Source organism: Lontra canadensis, unplaced genomic scaffold, assembly GCF_010015895.1.
Source record: "Lontra canadensis isolate GAN:19392208 unplaced genomic scaffold, GSC_riverotter_1.0 scaffold148, whole genome shotgun sequence".
Taxonomy (NCBI): domain Eukaryota; kingdom Metazoa; phylum Chordata; class Mammalia; order Carnivora; family Mustelidae; genus Lontra; species Lontra canadensis.
In genome coordinates, this window is record NW_022631142.1 from 2,912,588 (window position 1) to 2,940,072 (window position 27,485).

The 27,485-nt window shown below is 44.3% G+C and overlaps 1 protein-coding gene across 2 annotated transcripts in view; it reads left to right on the forward strand.

The window, feature by feature from the left end:
- Nucleotides 1–16,944, forward strand: part of TCEANC2 (transcription elongation factor A N-terminal and central domain containing 2) — a 36,307-nt gene extending 19,363 nt beyond the window's left edge. The window contains exons 4-5 of one of the 2 annotated variants that reach the window (XM_032844114.1): nt 8,919–9,112; nt 9,223–10,063. In XM_032844114.1, coding sequence (XP_032700005.1) covers nt 8,919–9,112; nt 9,223–9,297 — 269 coding nt within the window. In that variant the 3' untranslated portion in view covers nt 9,298–10,063. Of the gene's footprint in view, nt 1–8,918; nt 9,113–9,222; nt 10,064–16,337 lie in introns of those variants that run through there. The other variant, XM_032844113.1, reaches the window with a different exon arrangement.
- The last annotated feature ends 10,541 nt before the right edge of the window (nt 16,945–27,485 follow it).

The following is a 27,485-nucleotide window of genomic DNA, read 5'->3' on the forward strand; positions in this document are numbered from 1 at the left end:
GAAGAGACAGAGGGAGTGTAATTAAAAAGGAAGAGGGAGAGAGGCAGGGCAGAAAAATGGCATGCAGACCCTAACACGCAGAAGAAATGTGTGACCTCACTTTTCTCGAGTGGTCTGGAAAGTCAGGGGCTGGCTGGGCAAAAGCCTTTGGACCTGGCACTGAATTAAGGGTTCTGTGACTAGATACCTTGGTTATAGAGGAAATAAGTGGGCAAGGGGTATGGAGTAAATGTCTGGTAAGGCGGTGGGGTCAGGCCTTGCCCTCTTAACTGGGGGGAGCAAGCATGGCCCCTTTTCCAATACTGCACATGTGACTATTATGGGAAAATTATATGTCTGTCCTATTGATCTGATTTTAGAGATGTCTTATTTTCATTTATGATTGGTCAACAACACCGAAAAACCCTGTACCCACAAAGTACTTTCCCGTCTATGATCTCATTTGATCCAGATAACAGTTGTATGAGGGGAATGTTACAATTTTCTCCATTTTACAAATGGGAAAACTGAGGCTTAGAGAGTTTGAAGTAATTTGCCCTTGGTCAGAAAACCAAATAATAAGTGACAAAGCTATGATGTATTTATATCATGTTATGTCATCTCTTGAAACCTAAAAGTACACCTTTGTCCATGGAAAATTCTTGCTTGCCCCTCAAGACCTAGGTGAAACCCAGTCTTCTGTGTGAAGCCAAAAATGTTTGTTGAATGAATAAATGAGTTAGTGAGTGGGTGAATGAATGGGTTTGTGATTTAACTAGCTCAAGGTTATAGAATAAGTTTGTGGCAAGGACCTTTCAGATGGCCTGTTCTTTTCAAGTTGTCCAATAGATTGTGTCATTCCTTCAGCAATCTTGAACTTCTTATAGATTCTTGTATTCCTTTTCTATTGAATACTGCCCTGACAAATTGCCACAAAATTAGTGGTTTAAAACCTTGAAATGCAGATTTATTATCTTACAGTTTCATAGGTCAGAAGACAGTTCTCATTGGACTAAAATCAAGGTGTTGGCAAGGATACATTCCTTCCTGGATTCTTTAGGGAAGAATCGGTTTCTTTGCCTTTTCCTGTTTCTAGAAGCACCTGCATTCCGTGGTTCATGGTTCCCTTCCTTCATCTGCAGAGCTGGCAATGGTAGGTCGAATTCTTACATCTTATCTCTCTGACACAAGCCTTCTGTCTCTTCTACTTTTAAAGACCTGTGTGATTAGATTGGGCCCACTTAGATAATTCAGGCTGATCTTCCCATCTCAGGGTCCTTAACCTTAATCTTGTCAAAGTTCAATTTTCCACATAGGTAACATGTTCACAGGTTCTGAGGATTGGGGCATGGACATCCTTGACGATCATTACTTTGCTTCCCACAGTCCCTAAATTATACCATGCTAGTTCAGGTTCCATTTTCTCCTTCACTGTGCTCCTTCTCTTCTTGAATCATTATCAAGACTCAAGACAAGAATTGCCTCTTTTCATGGTGTTCCCTGGCCCTTTTGTCAGCTGAATCAACTATCTGTCCTTCTGACCCTCCCTGGAGTTCCTCTTCAATACTGTCTTAGGATCCTGGACCTACCAGTAACACTTTTGTGTATTTTGTTTTGTTTAGGTGTCTCCTCCTATGCTAAGAACTACCTGGGGCTCCTTGGGTACAGGATTGTCTTGTTCAACATTCTGTCCCAGTGTCTAGCACAAAGCCTGGTACATACTTCGTATTTCGTATTTGTCAAATGAGCAAAAGACTGCTTCCTGCAGGGAATTTGTCTTACTAGTGTTCTGGGATGCAGAAACCCCTTGCCCTTAAACCTAGGGGACTTGACTTAGATCATGAGACCAGCCAGTAGCACTGCCTGCTTTCAAACATAAACTTCATGGAGCAAATAATGACTTTGCAGATCATTAACTTCCTTGATGTAGCCACTGACCAACCTGTGACCTTGGGGAAAGGTCACAGAGTCTCACATTTTTTCATCTTGATCAGGAAGAGGTAGGAGCATGAGTATAGGGTTAAAGCATGAGGTCTAGAGCCACACTGCCTACATTTGAAAACTGGTCCCACTTCTTACTTGCCATATCCCACAAGCCACTGAATTTCTAGGTCCTTGGGTTCTTTATCAAGGTAAAGATTCCAAAATGGGGAATCATAACAGCACCTACCTGTTCTGAGGCTTAAACGAGATGAAGTAGGTACAGCATTTAGCACAGTAGCACAATAACTGTTGTTATTGTTACCATGAAATTCCCTCTCTGATCTAAAATTTATTATTTTGTCTTGTTTTGTTTTTTCTTGAGAAAAGGGTTTCCTAGATGCCCTCTCTTCTCTTTTCCTGCCCCAGACCGACGGCCTTTCCTGCTGTCACCTGCTTGCTGGCAAATCTTGCATCCTTCTATGCTCCCTTATGGTACTGTCCTTTCTGGGAGGGCTTCACTGGTTTGGCAGCACATCCTGACCAGTCTGGGCGGGGACCCTGTGGGGCATCAGTGAGGTGACCCCATTGCCCTGGATTGAGAGGTGAAGCCTTCTGCCCTTCAGCCAGTGCTCTGTGCTCTCAAGGCCTGTGCTCTTTTCTGATTTGGGAACAGCAAGAAGTTGAAGAGCAGTATGTCAACAGAGCTTCGTTGAACACTCCCTATGTGCCAGTCCCTAATGACAGAGAGGTACAGAGAATTCCGGGTTTAGGGTGCAGGCTCTGTCGTCAGGCCATGTGTGTTCAGATCCTGGCTTAACACTTAGTAGATGTGAAACCCTGAGCAGGTTACTTTGCCGAGCTTCATTTTCTCATTGGTAAACGGTGATATAATACTAGTATTTAATTCGTTGTTTATTTATAAAAATTAAATGGGATAATTCACATACAATCTGGAATGGTAAGCAGGAAGAATTCTTCACAATGGGTAAGAATTAGAAACTTTTCATTTTCCCAGTGCCTTTGGATTCAGTTCTTTGTAGTATAGTTCCATTATTTTGTTTGCAGTTGTGTGATTTTTCCAATCAATTGCATCCATATTCAAATGTGAGTACATAAGCAAGCTGAAAGCCAGATGTTAATGGTTTTTATTTAACTGTTTGATTCAGTTCAGCAAACATTTATTGATTGTGCTCTGCTAGGCCCCATGCCAGGAGCTGGGACTATAACTTGAAGTAATAAGGTATGGTGTTCTGCCCTCAAGATGTTTACAGTTTAGAGGGGAAGGTGGGCATTTAAACATTCTAGGCAGAGGGAACAGTGTGAGCTAAGGCATAGAAATGGAAGAAGGCCAGAAGGCCTGACCTGAAACAAGGACCTGCAAGTTGCTCTCCACAACTGGAACTTACTGCATGAAAGCCAAGGGGCAGAAGGGCTGGGGGTGACCGGAAGGAGGAAGCGGAGTGACAAGGTGAAAGGTAAGGCCAAAGAGCTTCCAGGTCATTGAGAGCTTGAATGTTATACTTAGGAATTAATTTAAGGGCAGTGGAGAGAGCCGTTGAAGGGCTTTTGGTAAGGGCGTAATGAGATCAAATTGTGTTTTGTTTTGTTTTAAAGATTTATTTATTTATTTGACAGTGAGAGGGGAACAGAGAGAGCATAAGCAGGGGGAGCAGCAGGCAGAGGGAGAGAGAGAAGCAGGCTCCCAGCTGAGCAGAGAGCCTGATATGGGACTCGATCCCAGGACCCTGGGATCATGACCTGAGCTGAAGGCAGCCACTTAATGGACTGAGTCTCCCAAGCGCCCCTCAAATTGTGTTTTTAAAAATTTATGTTTTATTTGAGAAAGAGTATATGTGTGCGTGTGTGTGTGTGTGTGTGTGTGTGTGTGTGTGTTGCGGCAGAGGCAGAGGGAGATAATCTTTAGGCAGTCTCCCCACTGAGCGCAGAGACTGATGCCAGCTCAGTCTCAGGACCCTGGGATCATGACCTGAGCCAAAACCAAGAGGCAGATGCTTAACTGACCGAGTCACCCAGGTGCCCCTCAAATTGTGTTTCTCAAAAGTTATTTTGACTTGAGTAATGAGGATGAGTTGGAGAAGGCCACACTAGCGACAGAGTTTGGTTAGTATGTCTCTGCAGTAAACCTGCAGAAAGGTGGTGAGGACGTGAATTAGGGTAGCAGTGAGGAAGAAGAGGGGGTGAGGAGGAAAGGAAAAGATAAAAAATGTTAAGGAGCCTGAAATGATGGGTGAATGGTGGTGCCAAGTACAGGAAGTACAGGAAGAGGGACTGTGGGGGATAATAATGCGTTCCATTCTCCGTTTTAGAAATGTTGAGTTACTTAATCATAGGAAACAAACTGAGGATTGCTTCCGATCAGGGGATGGGGTAACTGGGTGATGGGCATTCAGGAAGGCACGTGATATAATGAGCACTGGGAATTATATACAACTGATGAATCATTGAACTCTACCTCTAAAACAAATAATATACTATATGTTAATTAATTAACTGAATTTAAATAAATTTTTTAAAAGTATCGAGTTGAGGCACTTGCGAAAGAAGCAGATGGAGGTGTCCAGAGACTAGACATTTAGGTCTTGTGCCCAGTGAGAGCCTCTGGGCTAGAGATACATATTTGGGAGTCATCTGCTTGCGGATGGCAGTTGGACCACAGGAGTGGGTAAGATTACTCAGGGAGAGCAGGTGGAGAAAGAAGAGAAGAGGCCAAGGACAATGGCCCAGCTCGGGTTCACCAATAATTAAAGGTTAGGTAAGACATACGTAGCCAGCAGAAGAGAGAGAAGGAACAGTCACAGGTGGTGTCTCAAAAAGCAGTGGAAGAGAGTATTTCAGAAGACAGACAGCAGCGTTGGAGGCCACAGGGGGAGCATGTGACATCAGGGTGGAGAAGATCCATCGGATTTGACCAGCAGAAGGACTCTCGGTTTGGGAGACTTGTGCACCTTCATTTCTCACATATAAAGCTGGATCAACAGTGTCTTTCTTGGAGAGAGAAAAGGACAAGAAGGGGAACACATGGAAGTGAAGGATCTGCGTTCGGAGAAATCTGAGTGTACCTCTGTTACAGCACAGCCCGTGCTGTTAGGATTGCTTATAGGTTGAGCCTGTCCGCGCGATGAGCTGAACTGCGCAGACGCGCGCAGTCCTACTGCTCAGAGGAGACCCTGGTTAATGATTTTGTTATAAATTCTTTAGACTTATTTCTCTGCCTATAAACAAATCTGTGTGCTTATATGTATACACAAATATAATTTTAAAAGTAAATATTGGCTCATACTGTGCGTGCTCTTCAGAGAACCTGAATAAAGTAATCATCTTTCCATGTTACTACATGTAGAGCTCTTCCAGTCCTTTATGGCTGCAAGGTATTCGTGTTCGAATGAACTGTAGTTTATTTAACAGATTGGACCCTTAATGATGGATTTCTAATTGTTTCTTGCTTTTCACTATCACATACAGTATTGTAAGGGTATTTTTGTACACATTTCTGTGCACACTTGGGCAAGGTGAGTTTAGGTTAAATTCCAGGAACTGTGTCTTACTCGTATCTCTTTGTACTAACCTTTCTATCTTATAATATGGTGCATTTCCCCCTTCATTGCATTTCCTCCTATATTTTAGTAAAAGATGTTATTCTTCATATGGGTCTTTCATTCCACCAACATTTACTTCACACTCACTCTCCCAACCCCTCCCTCCTGTACTATTTTCTGCTGGAGAGACAAAGATGAACAAGTCACAGCTCTTGCCTTCTGGCTCTCTTTGGTGGGCTAGAGAGGTAGTTGATCATCTAATTACAACTAATTACCACAATTATTATGAGGAACAGAAGCACAAGGTGCTAAGGAAGCACAGAGGAGGAGAGGTACCGACCCTAGATGGGGGGTATTACAGAGGACTTGCTAGAGGAGGGGACTCCTGAACTGAGTCTTTTTTTTTTTTTTTTTTTTTTTTTTTTTTAGATTTTATTTATTTGACAGACAGAGATCCCAAGTAGGCAGAGAGGCAGGCAGAGACAGGGGCGGGGAAGCAGGCTCCCTGCCAAGCAGAGAGCCTGATGTGGGACTCCATCCCAGGACCTTGAGATCATGACCTGAGCTGAAGGCAGAGGCTTTAACCCACTGAGCCACCCAGGCACCCCTCCTGAACTGAGTCTTAAAGGCATAATGGAAACTAACCAGATAAAGGGGGAAGCAAGGGTATTCTAGGCGGATAGGATGTTCACTGGAAAGTAGGTGGGAGGGGACAGGTTGTGAAGGAACTTGTGTGACAAGATACAAGTTTGTGTACAGCACTGAAAGATTTATGTGGAGGAGTGAAATGGTCTAATTTATGTTTTAGGAAAAATATCTCTTAAACAGGAAATAATGAAGTTTTAAAAAGGCCACTCTGGCTGCATGTGGGAGATGCCATTAAGGGGTTCGAAACTGGGCGCCTGGGTGGCTCAGTGCATTAAGCCTCTGCCTTTGGCTCAGGTCATGATCTCAGGGTCCTGGGATCAAGCCCCACATCGGGCTCTCTGCTCGGCAGGGAGCCTGCTTCCTCCTCTCTCTCTCTCTCTCTCTCTCTGCCTGCCTCTCTGACTACTTGTGATCTCTCTGTCAAATAAATAAATAAATTCTTTTAAAAAGGAGGGGGGGGTTCGAAACTTAGGCAGAGAGGCCTGTCAGGGCTGTTGGGAGTCAACTGGAGGCAACATTTTCCAATGTTAATTAACATTAACATACATGTTAATATATTGTTAAGTGCTTTATCACTTTTACTTATGTAAGCAGGATTTTTCCCCACTGTATTCATACTAGCTATTACAGACGTAAGGAAGCTATTGATTTTTTTAACAATATAATATTTCTCTGTAAGTTTTTTTTTTTTAAGATTTTATTTATTTGACAGAAAGAGAGATCACAAGTAGGCAGAGAGGCAGGCAGAGAGAGAGGGGGAAGTAGGCTCCCCGCTGAGCAGAGAGCCCGATGTGGGGCTCAATCCCAGGACCCTGAGATCATGACCTGAGCTGAAGGCAGAGGCTTTAACCCACTGAGCCACCCAGGTGCCCCTCTCTGTAAGTTTTTAATTCCAAGTGTTTAGTTGATTTCTTTGGCTTTTCTCTGTAATTGTTTTTGTCTAAGTACTTTTGTAGATCCTTTGCCTCTTTTTCCATTTTTATTGTGCCAATCTCAAACACACATAAAAATAAAGAAAATAATAGAACACACCCCCATATGCCTTTCACCCAAATTCAGTAACTATTAAGATTTGGTCCCACTTACTTCATCTTTCCTATTTTTGTGTTTTTGTGCTGTTGCTTAAGTATTTTAAAGCAGAATCCCAGAACTCTTTCTTTCTTTCTTTTTTTTTTTTTAAAGATTTTATTTATTTATTTGACAGAGATCACAAATAGGCAGAGAGAGAGGAGGAAGCAGGCTCCCTGCTGAGCAGAGAGCCCAATGCAGGGCTTGATCCCAGGACCCTGAGATCATGACCTGAGCTGAAGACAGAGGCTTTAACCCACTGAGCCACCCAGGCAGCCCTCCGAGACTTCTTTCAATTTCAGCTCTACATACTTACGTACTCTACGTACTCCATCTAAAAATACAGATATTTTCTTACATAACAACAGTGCCATTATCACTCTTAACAAACAGTAATTTCATGGTATAATTTAATATCTAGTGTAAATTCATATTCCTTGTGTATCTCAAAATCTCTTTTTAATAGTTGGATGATTTGTTGCAGTGAGGATTGGAATCACACATTGAATTTGGTAGTTTGAACTCAAAAGACTCTTTTAATCTATAGCAGTCCATAACCTTACCCCCTTTAAGAAAAAAAAAGCCATCAACAAATGAATAAACAAACAAAAAATAGAATCAGAACCTATAAACACAGGAGTATAAACTGAGAGCTGCCAAAGGGAAGGGGAGTGGGGACTGGGCAAAAAGGGTGAAGGGAAGAGGGAGATACAAGTTTCCGTTATGGGAGGAATAAGTCATGGAAATAAAAGACTCAGCAGAAGGAGTATAGTCAGTGGGATTGTCCTAGTGTTCTATGGTGACAGATGGTTGCCGCACTTGTGAGCATAGCATAGTGGAAAAACTTACCGAATCACTATGTTATACACCTGAAGCTGATGTAACACTGTGCATCAACTACACTCAAATAAAAAACTTGATTATAATTTTTTTTTTTTAATGCCAGTGACTATTGAAATCAGGTCTGTGGTCCTACGGAGTGTCTCACATTCTGGATGTATCTTTTTCCTCCTACTATAATATAACTCATTCCTCTGCCTTTTATTTTCTGCAAACCAGAGGTTAGCTTTGAAAGACTGGTTGGATTCTGGTTCCTCGTTTTCTTTGGGAGGAAGGTTGCAAGACTATTAATAGGTAGGGCTGTGAAGTGCCACCTCTGTCTGAGAGTCCCACTCTCAGGGGTGCTAAGATTGATTAGTGGTTCTGGTGCTGACAGCTCATCCCTCCATTATAAATTTCTCCATCAACCTTTCATTGAATGAGTTCATCCACTGATGCTTGTCACCCGAATGAATTGCTTCATCACGGGCTATGAAATGTTTAAAAATTCTGTCTATCTTTTCACACTTATTAGCTTAATAAAGAACATTCCCTCAGTAAGTAAGGCTATTTGGTTGTTCTGAAACATAATATGTACCAGGAAGACAAGATAAATGCTTAATTCATTTTCTTTTCTTGCAATTTTTGAATGAAGGAGTTGATACTTTTAATTGTTCCATGTTAAGTATCTATTGATCATGCTTCCATTGTTTGACTTATTGCATTGGCTAGTCCAGTGATTCTCCCTCTGTGATTATCTGGTTATCTCAGCCTTTGAGAAATGGGTCTTCATTTGCACAAGGGCTTTTACAGCTTTAGGTATGTGAATGACTTCCTACGTGCCACACATCAGCTCATCTGTTCCTGTCCTTTTTAAAAGACACCAGAGCCACCTTTCCCTTGGTTTCTCCTTTCTTGTTCCAGGTCACACCGTGAATAAGATGCGTCAGCACTCAGATCCAGAAGTGGCTTGTCTTGCCGGAGAAGTTTACACTGAGTGGAGAACTTTCATGGAAAAACATTTAGACAGACCTTCTATTGAAGTGCGTAGCGACCCCAAAACGGAGACATTCAGGAAAAATGCCCAGAAGTTACTCTCAGAAGCCTTGGAATTAGAGGTAATGTCCTGGTTGGAACATGATTCTCTTAGTTAAATGAGCCTCACATTTTCATAAATCTTTCGTGGTCTTAGTGCTATAGCTTTATTCTAACTAATTTTTTCTTTAAGGATTCTGGATTTGTAAGTGTTCTGGGAGATAGTATGCTAGAAAGATTGCAGGCTTTGGAGCAAGACCTGGATTAAAACGCTGGCTCTAGTACGTACTGGTTGTGTCATTTTAGGCAAACCCCTGAACATTTCCAAGACTTGATTTTTTTTATCTGTAAAATGAGTGTTCTAATTCCTACTACCTGTTATTATTGGAAAGATTAAATGAAACATTTATACAACGGAATAGTAGAGTGTATGGTGATTAGAAGTTACTCAATGGATATTGGTTCCTTCCTATTTAAAATTTTTCCCCTTCCCAGCAAAACAAAAATTCTGGTGTGGACTGTGCTGTGGAATTTTGTTGGCAAAATAAATGGTGTCTATTGGAAAGACTCTACTCCTCCATTTTTTGTCAATGCTCATACTTTTAGTTCCAAGGCATATAATCAGTTGGCTAGACATAATCTCTGTCGTCTTCACAGTTCACAGTTCAGACGTTAGTAGTTTGAGGTACAGGTGCTAGAAGAAGGATTTCTGCTCATTAACAGTGATATTAATCATCATAAACAAATTTTACAGGTCAGTTAATATTCCAGAAAAATCAGACATAACATCCATATTTTTTCCTCCTCTTTAGGTATCCCTATTAAAGTGTCCTTGAAGAATAATTTAATATTATTAACAAAAGAAACAGTTTCAAAAGTCTAGGTCTAAATGCTAGAACTATCACTGCATTCTCTGAAAAAATATTGTAACCTCTCTGTCTCAATTAGGAATCTATAAAAGAAAGGTAAATGGACGTGTGGTATGTTAATTACTTTTTAAAACTGGAGTTTTGGGTCTTATGCTAGAAAATGAGAAAATATAGAAAGGAAAAGCAAGGGACACCTGGGTGGCTCAGTGGGTTAAAGCCTCTGCTTTCAGCTCAGGTCATGATCCCAGGGTCCTGGGATGGAGTCCCACATCAGGTTCTCCACTTGTCAGGGAGCCTGCTTCCTTCCCCCTCTCTCTCCACCTGCCTCTCTGCCTACTTGTGATCTCTGTCTGTCAAATAAATAAATAAAATCTTTAAAAAAAGAAAAAAAGAAAGGAAAAGCAAAATCACCATTGAGCCTACTGCCAGACATAATCTTGTTAACATTTTGGTACATTTCCTGTTTGTTAAATTACTATAGCTCTTTAAATGAATATTGGGCAAGTTAATGATTATACCATACTTATTAAGCGCTACTCATATGCCAAATGTTCCATAAGATGCTTTTATTGGTTATTTAAATAACTGCAGAAAATTGACAATTATTTACATTTGTGTTTTATTTTACATCTCAATATCAGGGTCATTTTGTATATCCTTTTCTATATATATTTATTTTTCGTATTTATAATTTTAATGTCTATTTGATATTTACAGTGAATTAATATTGCTGTAACTTTGCCTAACTTTTCCTATAGGAAGCTTTAATATGACTATTAAACCCTTGGAAGAAAGAAAAAAATGTAAAGAGTATAAGCCTTATTTTGCAGAGTGTCGATTAGCCAACAAGATTTGCTATTTAATATTTTACATAAAGTTTATTTTTAAAATAAGCCAAAATTATTGCAGAAACATAGATTGTGGGTATATAATATGTAGTTAATGTGGTGGTAAATACCAGCTCCCTGTGGTATCTTTTTAAATAAATGATAATAACGAAGCTATGCTTGTAAGGATTAATGAGCAGTTTGCCTACTATATTAAACTCCATAATAATTATCCTTTTAGTTTATCCATTAATTATCCTTTAAATGGCACATCAAGTGGTAAGCACTCAAGTGTTACAAAGCAAAGTTAAAAAAGTGATACATTCGTTAGTGCTTTCCAATGTAATTGGAAAAAATATCAGATTAAGCATAGTTGAATGGTTTTGTTCCCAAAGAATAATTTTTTTAAATTAAAAAATGTGCATCTTACCATCTTCCTCGACAAAAAAAAAAAAAAAAAAAAATCAATCTGTTTTCCTTGCATAAACAGCATTTGATAGTACTTTTATCGGTTTGATATGTCAGGGAATATAAATATAAACACTTTTATATAACGTAAACTCCTAGCACCTATCATCATCTGAAACATTTCCATGTTAGGGTAAATCAGTGAACCATCTCATCTAGTATCTGGTCTTTACAGTAACCAGTGTTGAGTGCATTCAAGTCAGACATCAGATCTCTAGAAATGTACTTTATCAGGCAGGAGTAAACCACTGGGTAAGTTACCGGCCCAATGACTTAAAAGCCTTTACAATTTAATCCTAGTATGTGTTTTTGCAAAATCACGCATTATATTTTTGTGGAAAAAAAATGTTTCCATGGTGTTTGTTTTGGTCATATCCTTTAGTAGTAAAAGCCACAGATGAAGAATATACACATATAGCCAAAAGGTGCGTCTCTTTATTACTCTGTATAGGTCTTGCTTTCCAGATGTATGGATTGTTTCCTTGTTCTTGGAATAATGGGATAGATGAATAAAAACTCCACTTTTGAGACCCATGCCCCATTCCCCTTTACTTTCTCTCCCTTCCGGATCTTCTTTGTTCTTCCCTGTCTTTTAGATCTTTCCTCATATGAACGTCCCCTGTGGTGTCATTCTCTTACTTCCCCTTCCTCATTATCCACTCTCCTTCCTACCTCACGGCCTGTGATCATTTTCCTATTATGTCATTAAAAAAAATGAACCTGATTCTCAAAGTGAGCCTGTATCATTAAGAGTTATGAAACACTGGCTGGTTGGCCCAGTTGGTTGTCAGATGGTGCTAATGAGATCCAGGTCAGGGGTACGTCCCCATATGGGACTGTTAGTTTTCTCTTTGTTTAATGGCCTCAGACTGCACCTCTGGCTTTGACCAGCTCTCTCATAAATGTATTCAAGTGGTCAAAGAGGAGTGCGGGTAGATGTGTACAAATCCAATCATGCTATTGGAAAACTCATACAAAGTTTGCTTCCAGTGGATATTCAATTCAACAGATGTTTAGTACTACTACTGCTGGTGCCAGGAAGAATATAAACATAAATGAGTCGCATTCCCTGGGCTTAAGAAAGCTTACTGTCTCCTGGCTGAGAGTCTGTGAACGACTAACTAAATATAAGGCAGGATGAAAATATGTCTGAAATAGTGGTACTAGCAAATGGTACAGACACACAAAGGACAGAACAGTGAGATCTGATGAGAGAATCTGGGAAGGTTTCATGGAAGAGATGACAGTTGAATTGGCCTTTGTTAATGGGTAGGATTTTCCAAGCCAGAAAATATATATTAAAGTAGAAACATTATATTTCATATCTTATCTATTGGGTCTAGAATATCACCAAAAGAACAGGAAAGCAGGAAGGTATACACACGGAAGAAGGATATTCATTTACTCGCTTAACTCGCTTAACAAATAACTTCCGGAGCACTTGCTGTGTGCCCATACCAGTGCTAGGGATAGAGTAGGAATTCAGAAATGAACCAACATGGTAACAGCTCTCGAGGGGCTCACAGTCTCCCGAGGGAGATCGGCAAATAAATAGTCACTGGACAATGTGGGAAGCTCTGCACTTGAGGTAAACACGTGAAGACCACCTCACCTCGCTTTTAAAGAGCTTACCGAGGTGGCAGACATCACTAATCGATTACGACACCATTTCCCACTGGGTCCAGAATCCTTGAGGAAAGACAGCACTGGGTGGTCATGTCTTAGATCTTGCCCAACTAAAGCCAGTTCGTCTGTGACAGGACAACTGAGTAACACACAGTTAACTTACAGGTACAAATAGATAAGCTAGGCACATCAGGTGCTCTGTCTCTGAGAAGTGCAAACTAGGAAATAGCAAGGACAACAATGGTGGGAGCGTTGAAGCAGAACGGATGTTGGGGGAGTTGTGAGGGAGTAGAAGCTGGCTAGAGATGTGTAGCACAGGGGGAGAGAATAAGGCGCTTAAAATTGGTAGTGAGTAGGGGCGCCTGGGTGGCTCAGTGGGTTAAAGCCTCTGCCTTGGGCTCGGGTTGTGATCTCAGGGTCCTGGGATCGAGCCCCGCATTGGGCTCCCTGCTCAACGGGGAGCCTGCCTCCCCCTCTCTCTGCCTGCCTCTCTGCCTACTTGTGATCTCTGTCTGTCAAATAAATAAATAAAATCTTAAAAAAAAAAATTGGTAGTGAGTAAGGCAAAAGGAGAGGGGCAAGAAGATGTGAGAAAGAGACCAGGTAGATCTCGAGACCCACAAGAGAAAGGATGTGATTCCTGACTAAATCCCTAGGTTTCTTGTTCCTATTCCCCTATGTTCAGATGTATCCCATTCCTGCTCCCATTCCCACTCATATGGATGTATCTCACAGCAAAACCTCTCTTTCTCAAGGTCTCAGTGAGACTCTGGTCCTTTCACCCAAAACTTAACTTGAATCACCAGATTAGGACCCACTGGGAAGGACTCAAGAACTCTCAATAACTTTGGTAAGCTTGAAATATCCCATGGCAGTTACAAGATAGACGCTCTTGTACGGGTGGGTGTGTGATGACTTATCTTCCCTTATGATTTACATTTTAATACCACTGATGTTTTTCCTCATTGTGATTGGCCTTCATTTAACAAGAGGCATGCATGAGAATTGTTAGGTGCTTGCTTGCTTTTCCCATCACAGCGCTGGTACAGAACCCACCCTTTTCCCCCTCCACTATCTGTATCCAGGGCCTCCTCTCTCCACTGTGAGTTCCTGGAGGGCAGGGGTCAGGTCTTTCTGCTCAGTGTCTCCAATACCCAGATCTGGCCAGACTCAGAGTAGTGATTCAGTAGCTGTTTGGTGAATGAAGCATGGATGATATCCAGTTATGTGAATTCCAAGGCTTTCTCAAAGTTCTTTTTTTTACATAGACTGTAGTGTAATGGAATGGCCATGATGTATTTTTGCAAATGCACACAAACCCTTCTTCCCCCACAACCACTGTCCTCAAAAAGAAAAAAGAAGAAAAAGAAAATGAAGACTTCTCTTGCCTGTCACATGAAGTGAATCTGAACAGTGACTGATCATCCTCCCCCCCCCAGATGAGGGGCTTCTCTGGCAGTGTTGCTGGGTGGTGGGCCGACAGCCACCCTTCCTGCCTCCTACTAAAGTAGTCTGGTACCAGGGCTGCCTCAGGCAAGGGGCGACTTTGGTGCCTAACCAGGAGTCCATGAAAAGCCCAAGGACTCTGGGTTCTGGAGAACCATGTGCCAAGTGCTCTCACTCCAGCACAAGCCTCGGAGATAGTCATCAGGATCACAGACTTCCCTGAACATCTTTGATCTTCTGTCTGCTACATGTAGGCACATGTCTGGGCCTAGATAGTCCTTTGCCCTGTCTCTGTCTTTCTTAGTCCTGTTCTACATTCTGCCCAGTCCTTTCTTCCAACTTCCTTTTTTCTATTTGTTTTGGTCTGTTGGTCTCTCTCTTATGTGAGGACATTTTATCAAATATCGGGCCTTCCTTTTTTATTTTTGGTACAATTTTTTCTTAAACTTTTCTTTTAAACAGAAGTATAGGACATACGTAGGAAAGTGCCCAGAGTATATACGCAGAGCTCAGTGATTTCTCATGAGGCAGACGCCCTTCACCTGGCCAGAGAGTTCTTGGATCAAACATCATTCCCTCCCGAAGCCAGGTGCTGCCTTCCTGGGATGGGGCCCTGTGTCGTAGCTCTGCAGCCCAGCACTTAACTCCTGTCCCCTTTCCTAGTACTCAGTATACTCAGAATCCTGTTCTCTAACTTTCTCCAACGGGGCTGTGCTCTCCATGGAGTCAAGGACTGTTGTCCTTGTTCACTGCTTTTTCCTCAGCCCATGCACAGTGCCTGGAACATAGTAAGTGCTGACTAAGTATTTGAATGTAGACTGTATATAGTCTACATATAGTCTCCTTCTTGATTTTTTCCCTTCCCTCCTTACCACGCATGGTAAGGAGGGAAGGGAAAAAAGCAAGAAAGAGAAATTTGTTTCCTCTTATCAAGGAACCAAAAAAATAGATCATTATATTACGAAAATGTCTAAGGGAAGCTTAGGACATTGTGGCCACCCAAGGAAGACTTTCCATTCCTTTAGGCTCGGATTTGCTTTTCTAGCTTTTTGGTTTTTAGCTCGGCTTTGACATGCAAATAGGCATGTTTCCTGGGAAAAGTGGACCTTGCTGAGGGAGCCTATACATGGGCAGAGGCCCAGCAGTACGTCAGAGCACTTTGCTTGCTCAGGCTGGGCTGTGGTCAGGACTGGCAAGACGAGTAGTGGGAGATGGGCCTGGAAAGGAGGGTAGTGAGGGGAACTCCTGACCAGCACCTCAGTCTGGCCTGGATCCTGACCGTGGACAGAGACCCAGACCCAGTGCTGCTCTGATGAGGTCTGTGACTTGAGGAGGGCTTGGGCCGGAGCTGGACCACCCCGGAACTGCTGCAGGTCCCATCCTCCAGGCCTGTTCTGCTCAGCTGGCCCCGCAGGGCTCTCTTCAGACTCAGCTGGTCCCTCCGAATATAAGGGGCCAGTTAGTACGGTGAAAGAAGAGGAACACGAACTTTGGGGTCAGGGTGCCAGGTCAGAGTCCTGGCTCTGCCTCTTAGTTATAAGACCTTGAACCTTTCTTCACCCTTGAATCTATTTCCTCATTGAGAAAATGAGGTAACAAGGAGCTGTGAGCATTAAATGTGAAAAGTGATTTATAAGGTGCTCTACACACATATCAAGACCCAGACCCCGTGTTTCTGAAATGCTCTAAGGGGTTAAAAGGCACTTTAAAAACAAACCAAAAAAAGCATAAACTGTTAACACTGATTTATTATCCTTGGTCTTGGTTTCCTGGTTGGTAAAGTACAGGGCCCAGTACCCGTTGCTTCGTGCCGGCCAGTTTCCTGTTATAATGGCAAATATTACCACCCGGCAGGGGCTGTGACTGAGGTCCCTGTCACTAAGCACATGGCCTTGTTCCTTAATTGCTAGGGTGGAATTAATTTGCTCTTCCTGTTTCTCTTGTGACAGGAAGTAGATGTCCTTGAATCTCAGTTGATTAATGGAGGCCTCTGAGCAGAGTGCTCCAGCCTCTCTCGCTTTTAATCCGTATGCAATGCAAGGCCCTAATTTGATAATTTTGCTGTTTTTTAGATGGATCACCTACTGGTTGAAAATATCGAGCAGGAAGCGTTTCATCTCTGCTCCCGCCTCATTAACGGGCCATACCGGCGGACCGTGAGAGCCCTGGTCTTCACATTAAAGCACCGAGCTGAAATCCGGGCTCAGGTGAAGAACGGCTCGCTGCCAGTCGGCACGTTTGTACAGAACCACAAAAAATGACCCGAGGATGGTTCCAGCGCTGGGCTGGGCAGAAAGCAAAACGGGCCCCTCTCGCTGCCATTCAGAGACGTTTTGCAGTTTGTGGCGGCTGCTGCGGGTGGCGCTGAATTTTCCCCTGGTGCCATTCCTCCAGGCGGGCTGCCGAGAGCCCCACGGGCCAGGCAGCAGGAGAGGTTTCATTAGCTCTAGTGCTCTTGTGCCGCCTCGCGGGACGTAGCCGGCTGTCACTGGGGAGCTCAGTAGGGTCGCCGTCACCCAGCCCCGTGAGAGGGGGATGGATTTCACTGCGAGTGTGCCAAGGACACCTCTAAACTCCCCCATGTCAGGCAGACGAAGTGACTACTTGATTTCGCCACCCTGCGGGTAACTGAAACTCAATTACCACGGCGGCTCGCTCAGTCCCGTCCCCCTGAGTTTAGACAGCTCCCGTGCCTCTCAGAACTCCCCTGTCTCTTCTCTTTGCTCTACCCCAGGGGTGAGCCTGCTGGAGCCAGCCAACTACCCCTTCTCTCCAGAATTCACTTATCTGAACATTGCAGCTCTCCCTGGAAGACCTTCTGCATTGGTCTCTGGAGCCCCCATGCTGAGGCTTCTAATGAGGAGCTGGCCTGAAGCCTCCCCACACCTTGGGGTTTATTTGAATACACTGCCTCTTGCCTTAGGGCTCCGCAGAAGATACATAATGAAATTTCTCTTGAAACGGATACCATAGTAGGAAAAAAAAAATAAATCTATATCCTAAAATGAAATGCCGCTGTATAGGGGTGCTTGAACAGTTATGTAAATGGCATTTGCTCTTTTAAAGTAATAATAAACTGGGCTTTTTTTTTTGGCCTAAAACAAAAGGTGTGTCCTGTTCATTGAAAAGTATTCGGGGGATGAGAAAGGGGACAGCTGGTGAAAATAAAGAATGATGGAACAAGAGTTTGAGGGTGATAGAAAGACCCAAGGAAGGCTTTTTAGGTTAGGGGAGACTAGTGCATGTTTATAATCTGAAAAGAAGGGGCCAGTGGAATGGGGGTGATTAAAATAAAAAAAAAATAGAGGAGCTAAGTTAAAAAGCAAGGACAAAAGGAAGGGGCCTAATGTCATCTGCCTTCTAAGTGCTAGACACCTTTCTTAAGATAATTTATTAGCATTGACGTTGATCTTTACGTCGTGGTTTAATAATCCTGTTTAACCCTCTCATCTGTTGTATTTCCGTTTTTTAGACTTCTTCATTTGTTTAGCACCTACTCACTGACCACCCATTCCTCGGGGCACCGGGGATCCCTAGCAGTAGCTACAAGTGGGACCTTGAAGCTCACCAAGCAGAGTATCTTGTTCGGTTCCCCACTGCTCATAACTCTTAGAGCTGGAATAATAATTGAGCACTTAACCATGTGCTCAGCACTGTGGGAGACACTTAGAAAATTAATAATACTAGTACCTAATTAAAGATGAGGAAAGTGAGGCTCAGAATGTTTAGTAACCTACTCAGGGTCACACAGATGGTGAGTGGCAGATTTACAATTCAAAACTCAAGTCAATTTTGACGTGTACGGTCCTGGTCGATTTCCCCCATTCATGTTCTTAGGCACTGTGTGCATGCCGGGGACGCTCCAGTTTGTATCTTCAGCCCATACCTGGCTCCTGAGTTTCAGACACTATCTCCCAGATGTCTCGTGGGCATCTCAAATGTGACCTGTCTTCTTTCACTTGGCAATACTGGCACTTCAGCTAGACACCTGGGGGTCAGCCTAGGCTCCTCATTGCTGCCCCCAACCCAGTCAGGTCTTTATGGTTTCACTTCTCACCTAGATCTAGACTCTCTTGTCTCTTCATCTCTAGTACGACTTCTAGGACAAGAGGGCTTTATCCTCTCTTGTCCAGATGACCACATGACCTCCTAACTGGTCCTTCTGCCTCCAGTCTTAATGTCTTCCAACTGACTTCTCTGTGCTAGAGACAAAGTGACATATCGAAACGGGAAAGCCCATTGTGTCACCCCCCACTCTGAGCATTTTCTCATGTTGTTCTCTTTCTCTAGAATGCTACTGTCTACCTAATCCTCTCCCCTGTCCCTACTGTAATACCCTGTATGCTGTTCTATACATACCCAAATGTTCTATGGTTATGCTCTTGATCCTGTCTGCACTCGATTGTAACTTCCTTCAGAATTCGGAATTCCTGTTTCTCATCTGGGTATCTTCAGTTCTTAGATGAGTGCTTGTCCCATAGTAGTACCCAGTACATAACTGTGGAATTAATGGATGTGCAGGTGTCTGTGCCCTTTCTGCCTCCACCCTCGTTCCCTTTATTGTCTAGAATCCACACAGTAGCTGAAACGAACCTTTGAAAATGTAAAACAGATCCTAGCTTTTCAAAACCTTCTAGTGCCTTCTCTCAGAGCAAAATCCAAAGCCCTTACCATGTCCTGCAAGGCTCAACTTGATCTGGCTCCTGGCTGCCTCTTTGACCTCATTTCCTAAAATTCTGTCCTTTTCTCACCCCTGTGTGGTCCCACTGGCTCCCTTACTGTTCCAGATACACACACCAGACACTTTCCTGCTTTGTGGACTTTGCACTTACCTCTTCCCGTGATCACAGTGCTCTTTCCGTGGATATCTGCATGTTCCTGTCTCCGCTTAATTCAGGTCTCTGTTTGCCTTAATACCCTAACCTGTTTTATTTTCTTCAGACTATTTATCCCTCATTTGAAACAGTTATTTCTTCATTGCCCATTACCTACACCTCCTTTAAGAATTTAAGCTTGAGAGCAGAGTGTTTTGTTCCTGCTGTACGTCCAACACCTAGAACAGAGCCCTGGCACAAACTAGGTCTTCATAACCATTTACTGAATAGTTGAATGACTAGTTGTAGGCATACAGAGAAGGCATTTGATCCAGTCAGGGAATGCTTCCTGGAGGAGGTGTTACCTGTGTGGAGTCTGAAAGGACAGAAACAGGTAATTGGGTGGTTGAGGTGTATGGAAAACCTCAGAACTGTGGTACGTGGGAGGTGATTGGGATGGCTAGAGTGGAAGGTAGTTTCCTGCAGGAAAGTACTCTGGAGATGAGGCTGGAGAGAAAGGCAAGGACCAGAACACATTTGAAGGGTCTTGAGCACAAAGTGAAGGAGTCTGGACTGATTGCAAGCAGGAATTGGTTAGTTTCTTATTATTGGGCTGTGTGGAAGAGTAGCTGGAGCAGGGAGAGGGACAGGAAGGAGGAAGCTTCATTTATAAACATCCAAAGAGTTCTGCTAACTTAGGGACCTGGAGTAAGTTGAGAACAAATTGCTGTCCCGCTGAAAGGCTTCAGTGGTGATAGTTAGAAAGTGGAATGATTGCAGAGATGTGCTTTGGAGATTTGGAAAGCAGGCTGTGTTATTTGTGGCTGTTTTCTCCTTGATGCATGTGCAGAATTTCCATGAACGTTAATGGAGCTATTCTGAGTGCTTGGCAAAGGGAAGGAGGCTCACAGACACTCACGTAAGCTTGCCTGGCCACTAAGAAGCGCCTCTTAGCTCCAACCTGTCCACAGTGAAAGGGTCAGATCCTGATCCTGAACTGGGGTCAGAAAGGTTCCTGAGACCTCTGAGTTACCTGTAAGTCTAGGCATCCATATGTCTTCCTGGTGTGTTCAGTTGCTAGAGGAAATTGGGAAATTAAGTGCCATTAAAATCCACTCCAGTAGGTTTTTGGTCCTTTCCTTGTGGTTAAATTGGAGGTTCTGGGCCTCAGGGTAGGGACTGGGTCTTTTCATTCATTCAATCAGCAAACATGTGTTGCCTGTCGGCTGCATTTCTGGGACTGGACTGGCCCTGGGGAAACTAATATATGGTATATAATTTCTACCTTTGGGGAGCTCTTAGTCTGGTGGGGAGACAGACACATAGGTAAATAATTATAAGATAGGAGATATTTACTATAGATTTTTATTTAAAATGTTGAGAGAGTGGGAAAAGGAACAATTAACACGGCTCTAAGGGAAGGAAAGTCTTCACAGAGAGTTAATGTTTGAACTAACTCTCAAAAGGCAGGGGTTCTTCGCAGGGGGAGCAGTGTGTGTGCAAAAGCGCAGGTAGAAAGGGCGTGGCTTGTTTCAGTAGAGGCGAATAATGTGTGATGGGAGCGTAAAGTTCTTAGGAATGGTGGAGAGAAATGGGACAAAAAAAAAAATGTAGCCAGGGCCTCAGAGGTCTTGTGCAGGAGTTGGATGTTGGCCTTCAGATAACAGAAAAAGGCCATGAGAAGTTTTTGAGGAGGTGAGGAACCTAATAAGGTGTGTGTTTTACAAAGATAAAAATGTTCCTATGTAAGCCTATTTAAGAAAAATTTTTAAAAATATAAGGCCAAAAACTTAAAGGCAAAGGAAAGACACACTTGAGATTCAGTCGATGAGAGATTTTTTTTTTTTTTTTAACAAATGAAGTTTAGAGTTGACCAAACAGATATCATTAGAGAGTCCCAGGTTTGAAAAATGGCAGGAAGCTCAGATAATGCGTTTACTTTGTTCAGTAGTGAAGGAACAGGCAGCTGGCCTTTTTTCATTTATAGAATATCAGGTTCTTAAACTTGTGCTTGTCAACCCTGGTTTTCTTTTGCTGCAGCCTCAGGCCCCAGAGCCTCATTTTGAGATTTGTAATGTGTTTTGGGTGCGTTTATCACAGCCAGATGGGGAGGGGGCTCAGCTTGTTACTGCCCATTATTGCTATCAAAGGGAGTCCATCCAGAAAACAAGGCTTTGGGAGCTCTGATTAGGTCGGTGACACTGCCTTGGTTTCAAAAGAGAGATGGTTTGATTGGATGACATTGTGTTTTCTTTTAAATCAACCAAAATGATAAAATTGCTGTCAGGGACATCCTTACCCATAAGCTAAGGAGCTTAGTTTCAAGATCAAGGAACCCAGGATGTCCAATCGAATGCTGCTTGTTCATCCTGTTCAAATTGTTCATTCAGTGCATATTTGTTGAGCTCTTACCAGCCAGGTCCAAGGGTCACAGGGATAAATGAGACATTGTCTCTGGCCCCAAGAAGCTCACAGTCTAATGAGAGAAACAGACAAATGATTATGAATTATGGGAATGCAAAGAAAAGGAAATAAGCCGATAAACATATTAGAAGATGCTCAACCTTACTAATAAGCGGGGAAGGGCAAGGATTAATGCCATCCTTGAAGACCTAAAGGATACGGGGACGGTGATCTCATTATCTCTGTTCCACTCACCCGTCTGGTCCCTGCACAAATGAGGGGGATCCTGGAAGATAACCGTGAACTATAGTGAAATCAATCATCGGTAGTTCTGTTTGCAGCCTCTGTGCTGCACATGGCATCTTTCCTAGAGCACGTTAACCCATCCTTAGGTACTCGCTGTGTGGCTATCAGCCTGGGGAGCATTTTTCATGTCCTTCCCTAACAGAGTTCATATTCGCTTGCAACAGCTTTGCCCCAGGGCTGCTAACCTTCCTGTCCTCTCTCAACCCAGTCTGAGAAGACCTATTCTTCCTAGACATCTTGCAGAACATCAAACTGGGCCAGATGGGCGATGAACGACACGTATACTGGAAGCCTTCATGAGACACAGCCATTGCAGAGAGCAGAAGAAGACACTATGAAGATCAGAGGCCTCACGGCTAAGGGTTCTGGTAGAGACAGATCATCTGACCGCAGCTCATCACGTCGACCATACAGCGAAAGGTGTTCATCATAAGCTGGATTCGATCAGATCCACCATATCCGAAGGTCACACAAGGCTAACAGCAATTCATCATGATAGACATGGTACAATCGGGATGGGGCACAGCAGGGCCAAAGGGCAAAAGACAGCTGCATGAGCAGGTGGCCCAGCCATTTAGGTCAGCCTCCATCTTTGCACCAGCACCTCTCCCAGAGGTCCCCTACGGCTGCCTGAGGAGCTTCTTTCCTCTGGCGGAAGGAGGAGGAGAAAAAAAAAAAGAAAGCCAAGTTTTGTTGATGGGTGGGTCAGCTCAGTACGTGTGAACAAGCCAAAAATAGACTGTTGTTAAACTGCAGGACCCGCTGCAGTGTCCTTGAAAGACGGTGGAGGAGGAAATCCTTCCAGTGGACAAGCTCTGAGTCGTACACTCAGTCATCCACCTTTTGTGAAGGAAAGGGGGCCCCCGGTTAGACTAGACATGGATCTGATGGGCAGTGGAGAATGGCTTGGCAGGTTGGTTAGGGGTCTGGAAGGATAAGATCGGAAAATCAGGGACAAAGAGATCTGGGGTACAGGCATGCGGATGGACTATGAGAGCGGACACCAAATGTGAAGTTCACTGTAGTCCATGTTCACACCCACCAGGGAAGAAGCACTAAACAAGTACAAGTGGCCATGCTGTGTGAACCATATGACCCGGCAGAACCCATGGCTTTGGACCGTGCAGCCACAGCTGCTCACCGTAAGCTGGAGCCCGTCAAATCCACGACATCATAAGGCCGCACAATACCTAACAAACTTCCTGTCTGCTAATCTCCGTCTCATGGTCTCCTCTCCGGGGAATCGGACCTGCAGCATAGCCTCCAAATTACCGGTTAACAACTCTTAGATCAAGTGTGAGCAAACTTTTCTATAAAGGGAGAGTTGGTAAATATTTTAGGCTTGGCAGGCCATATGGCCTCTCACAACTACTCAGCTCCCGTGCTGGAGTGCAAAAGCAGCCATGGACAATATGGAAATGAACGAGTGGGGCTGTGTTCCAGTAAAACTTGATGGAAGCAGGTGGCAGGTGGCATTTGGTCCATGGCTTTGGTTGGCCAGCCCTAGAGGAAGAATCTTCTAGAGGAAGATTCTTATGAGCACACAAAGTAGGCATTGCAAAGATTTAATTGCAGCGTGGTCAGTAATAAAATTTTAGGAGTTTTCTCAATTTCCGTTATGTGTGTGTACCCAGTTCAGAAGGAGGCTTTGGATAAAGTGGTGGAGGAGGTACTCTCCCTCTCCTTACCTGATTTTTTAAAATAGAGTTTTTATTTGGAGATAATTTTAGACTTAACAGAAGAGTGACAGAGATCACACAGGGAGCTCCTATATGACCCTCACCTGATTTCCCCTGTTGTTACATGGTACAGTAGTGGGGTACGTTTGTCAAAACGAGAACTCCGCTATAGCTATGTTACTATGAACTACACTCCGGACCTCGTTCAGCCTTCACCAGCTTCACCAGAAAATTCACTAACGTTCCTTTTCTGTTCCAGGATTCAATCTGGGATTGAACTGCCTTTACTCGTTTTGCCTCTCCAGTCTTTGCTCTGTGACCAGTTTCCCTGTCTTCCTTTTTTCCTCTGACCTTGACAGTCTTGAGCGGTGCTGACCAGGTATTTTGTAGAAGGTACCTAAGTCTGGGTTTGTCTGAAGAAGTCCTGCTGACTGAACTGGGGTTATGGGTCATGGGGGAGGAGTACCCCAGGAGTGAGCTGCCCTTCCCATCACAGCACGACAGGGGCACATGGTATCCACTGACGTTATTGCTGGGAATGTTACCCGCCGTGGCTGGGTTAAGGTACTGTCTGCCCAGTTTCTCCACTGTAATGTTACTCTCTTTGCCTTTCCATACTCTGTTCCTTGGGGGAAGTCACCAGACCCTACTCAAAGGTGGTCATGGTTAAACTCCCCTTCCTGGGTGGAGTATCTACTTATATTATTTGGAATTCTTCCTTAAGGAATATTTGTCCATTCTCTCCCATCCATCCATCTGTCTGTCTGTCTGTCTGTCTCTCTACCTATCCTTTCAGTATGTACTCACATGTATCTATTTTATACTTTGGGTTATAATCCAATCAGATTGTTGTTTCGCTGTGAGTATAAATTCATGTATTGTAATGTTTTTGATGCAGAAAATATACAGACATGCTGTGTGAGACACACATTCTGTGATTGGCAAGACTTTTTCCTCTACAGCTCTTCACGACTGCCTTCGAGTAGGATCATCATTGGCTCATTGCTATTCAGCTGGCAACCTTAGACAAGCTATTTCAACCCTCCAGGCCTCAATCCCCACATCTGAATAAGAGAGTATCACAAAACGGTCTCGAGGTAAAGAAGGGGAGGATGTTTGTATGTACAGGTATTTTGTTCCCTATTAATAGACCTTAAGTCCTTAATGGCAAGGGTTATCTTCTCTTATTTATGTTGGAAAATGAACCCAGAGCTAATAGCCCTTGAGGGCATCACATAAACATAATCAATATTTATATCCCCTATCACAACCCCAAATAGTTCTCCTGTCCTACTTTTTCACCTCTCTGAGTGGGATCTGGTTTTTGTCTTCTCCATCAGTTTTTTCTCCAGTGGCTGAAATCTGCCTGGAGAACTGCTGACCTCTCTGCGCTCACGCTTATGCCTCTTGTCTATCTCTTCTACGGCCACGCTCCTGCCGTTTTCACCCCCATGAACGAAAATGCTTACCACATATCTCACTCCTCTATGCCAGACCCTGAGATGAGAGGAGCTGACGGGTGCTCTGTATCCTCGCTCATCTTCCAGTGGGGGGACACTGAGGCATCAGTCCATAGCAATCTACCCTAGAGAGGAGTGGGTAGAGGGCTATGGGAGCCTCATGGAGGGACGACCTGACCATGCCTGTGGTGGGGCCTGGTCTGGAGAGAATCAGAAAGGCTTTGCAAAGACGCTAACTCTGGAACTGGGCTTTGCCAGGTATCTCGGAGCTTACCAGGAAGTAAGTGGGACGAGTGGTACTCCAGGTAAAAGGAAGGTATATGCATGCCAGAGGAATGCCAGAGACCAGGGATCAATCACATGCATCACATGGCTGGAGCCCACGTGCAGGCAGAGGAGGAATGCCCAAAGGGAGAGTGGGAGAACGAGGTGCGGGACCGTCTGTGAGGGCCTGAAGTGTGGGCTGGAAATTTCTACTTGGGAAGCTTTTTGCAATTTTTGAGATGAGGAAAAGACTTAAGTAAAAGCAGAGGAACGTTCTCAGGGGCTGACTACTCAGGTCACGGTTACTCAGCAAATCCTGAGCACCTGTGGCACGTCGGGCACTATTTGTTTCCCCCTCCATCTTCCTGAGTTTCAGGGCAGGGATGTGTCTGATTCAGTCCCATGTCCCTGGCGCAGAGTCTAGTACAGAGCAGGAGCTCAGTGCGCACGCACCAAATGAGGGCATTGGAAGACAGGCGAGGTCCTGCCCGCGATCTCACCATGCTGGATAGGGACCGAGACTGCCATCCGCCCTGAGTTTCCTGTGGTTCTGGTCAGTGTGTCTCCATACATGCCCGAGGCCCATCCTCTCCTGCCTGATGCAGACAGCAGAGCTCCCTGAGGAAGCACTCGGGATTGGATTCCCTCAGAGCCAGAAAACACATGGCCGTTGGGAGGAGGTTCCCTTCAGAGGCAAGCAGCCCCTGTGGCCATGGGGGACATGATTTGAGGACAGCCCATGAAGGGAAATGCATCGAGCATTATCATGGGGCCCCCCGGGCCAGTCCTTGAGCTGATCAGATACTCTTCTGGAGAGGCCGTGTGGTAGAGAATCAAATCATCACAATCCCAGCTACCACACAGCGCACTCCTGTTACCCACCAGACACTGTGCTGGGCACTCAGCATTCCCTCTCTTTCTCTCATTGTTGCCTCCAAAATGGAACCTCCACCCTTATTCTTCTCCACACCCCAGTGCCAGAGCCTCTGTCTTGTCTCCTCGGGTGTGCTCTTGTCCCTCCTATAATCGGTTCTCCACCCAGCAGCCAGAGCAAGCATCTAGAACAGACTAGGTGACAGGTCCTGTCACTCCTCTGTGTAAAGCCTTCAGTGGCTCCCATCACACACCCCATACAGAGGCCTACAAGGTCCCCGGGTCCTGAGCTCTCTGGCCCCGTTGCCATCTTGTTTTCTACCCCTGGCTCCAGCTGCTCTGGCCTTCTGTCCCTCAAACTCATCAACTCCAGCCCTTTGCTGGGGTGTTGGCATTCACTGTTCCCTCTAGCTGGCACACTCGGACTGCCCTGTGGTGACTTCTTGTTGCAGGTCTCACTTCCTTAGAGAGCTCTTCCCTCACCAACTTCTCTAATTAGGCCCTCACGCCCAAGCCATTCTCTGACACATCTTCACAGCATTGAAACCCATCTCAACTTATTTGCTTACTATACTCAGTTATTATTTCTTTTTCTGGCGTACTCCCACCACAGCACACACTTCGTGGGATAGGTGTACTTGTCTGTCCCTCCTCTGGGTCTCCAGTGCCTGGCACAGGGCTCGGCCCCTAGCAGGGCTCCGTACATGGGTGCTGAGTGAGTGGCTCCCCTCCACACCTTCGAGCTGGCCCATGAGTCCCCACACAGCCAAGCAGCCCTGTCTGTGCTACACAGGAAACCCTAATCCAGAGTGTGTGGGCTGACAGATGGTGTAGAACCCAGAGCTGAGGTCTGAGTTGCTTTTGCTTGGAATAGGATTAGCATGAATACCATCCCAGACTAGTAGATAAGGTAAAGCTCTGTTAGTTACATTCAGATTTTGTTTCCCTGTTGCAATCCAGAACCATCCTTTTGCTGGGTGAGTTCAATTCATGGCTAAAGGTGTTGTCCAGAGAGGCCAAATGGGGTAGGCATGGGAGGGTCACACACACAGTCCTTCTTAGTCCCCACCTCGCCCTTCCCTTCCAGTCCCTGCTCCACACTGGCCTCGAGAGTGACCTCTCTAACCGCTAAAATCCAAACTTCGCACGGCAGGCAGAAAGCCTTGTCCTGGTCCATATTGTCCCGGATGAAGCCCAAATGCCTTCTAACGATGAAGATGAAGATGTGATCATGGTAGCTTCCACAGAACTCTCTGAGAGCCTCCTGGCAGCCCTACAAGGCCTAGGAGTATCATTGTCCCCATTAGGCAAGTGAAAATCTGATGGCTTGGGAAGGTTTGATGGCTGGCCCAGGATTGCCCAGCCAGCAAACCACAAAGACAGATGCCAAGGCCTGGGCTGTGGACGGATAGACGGGCATT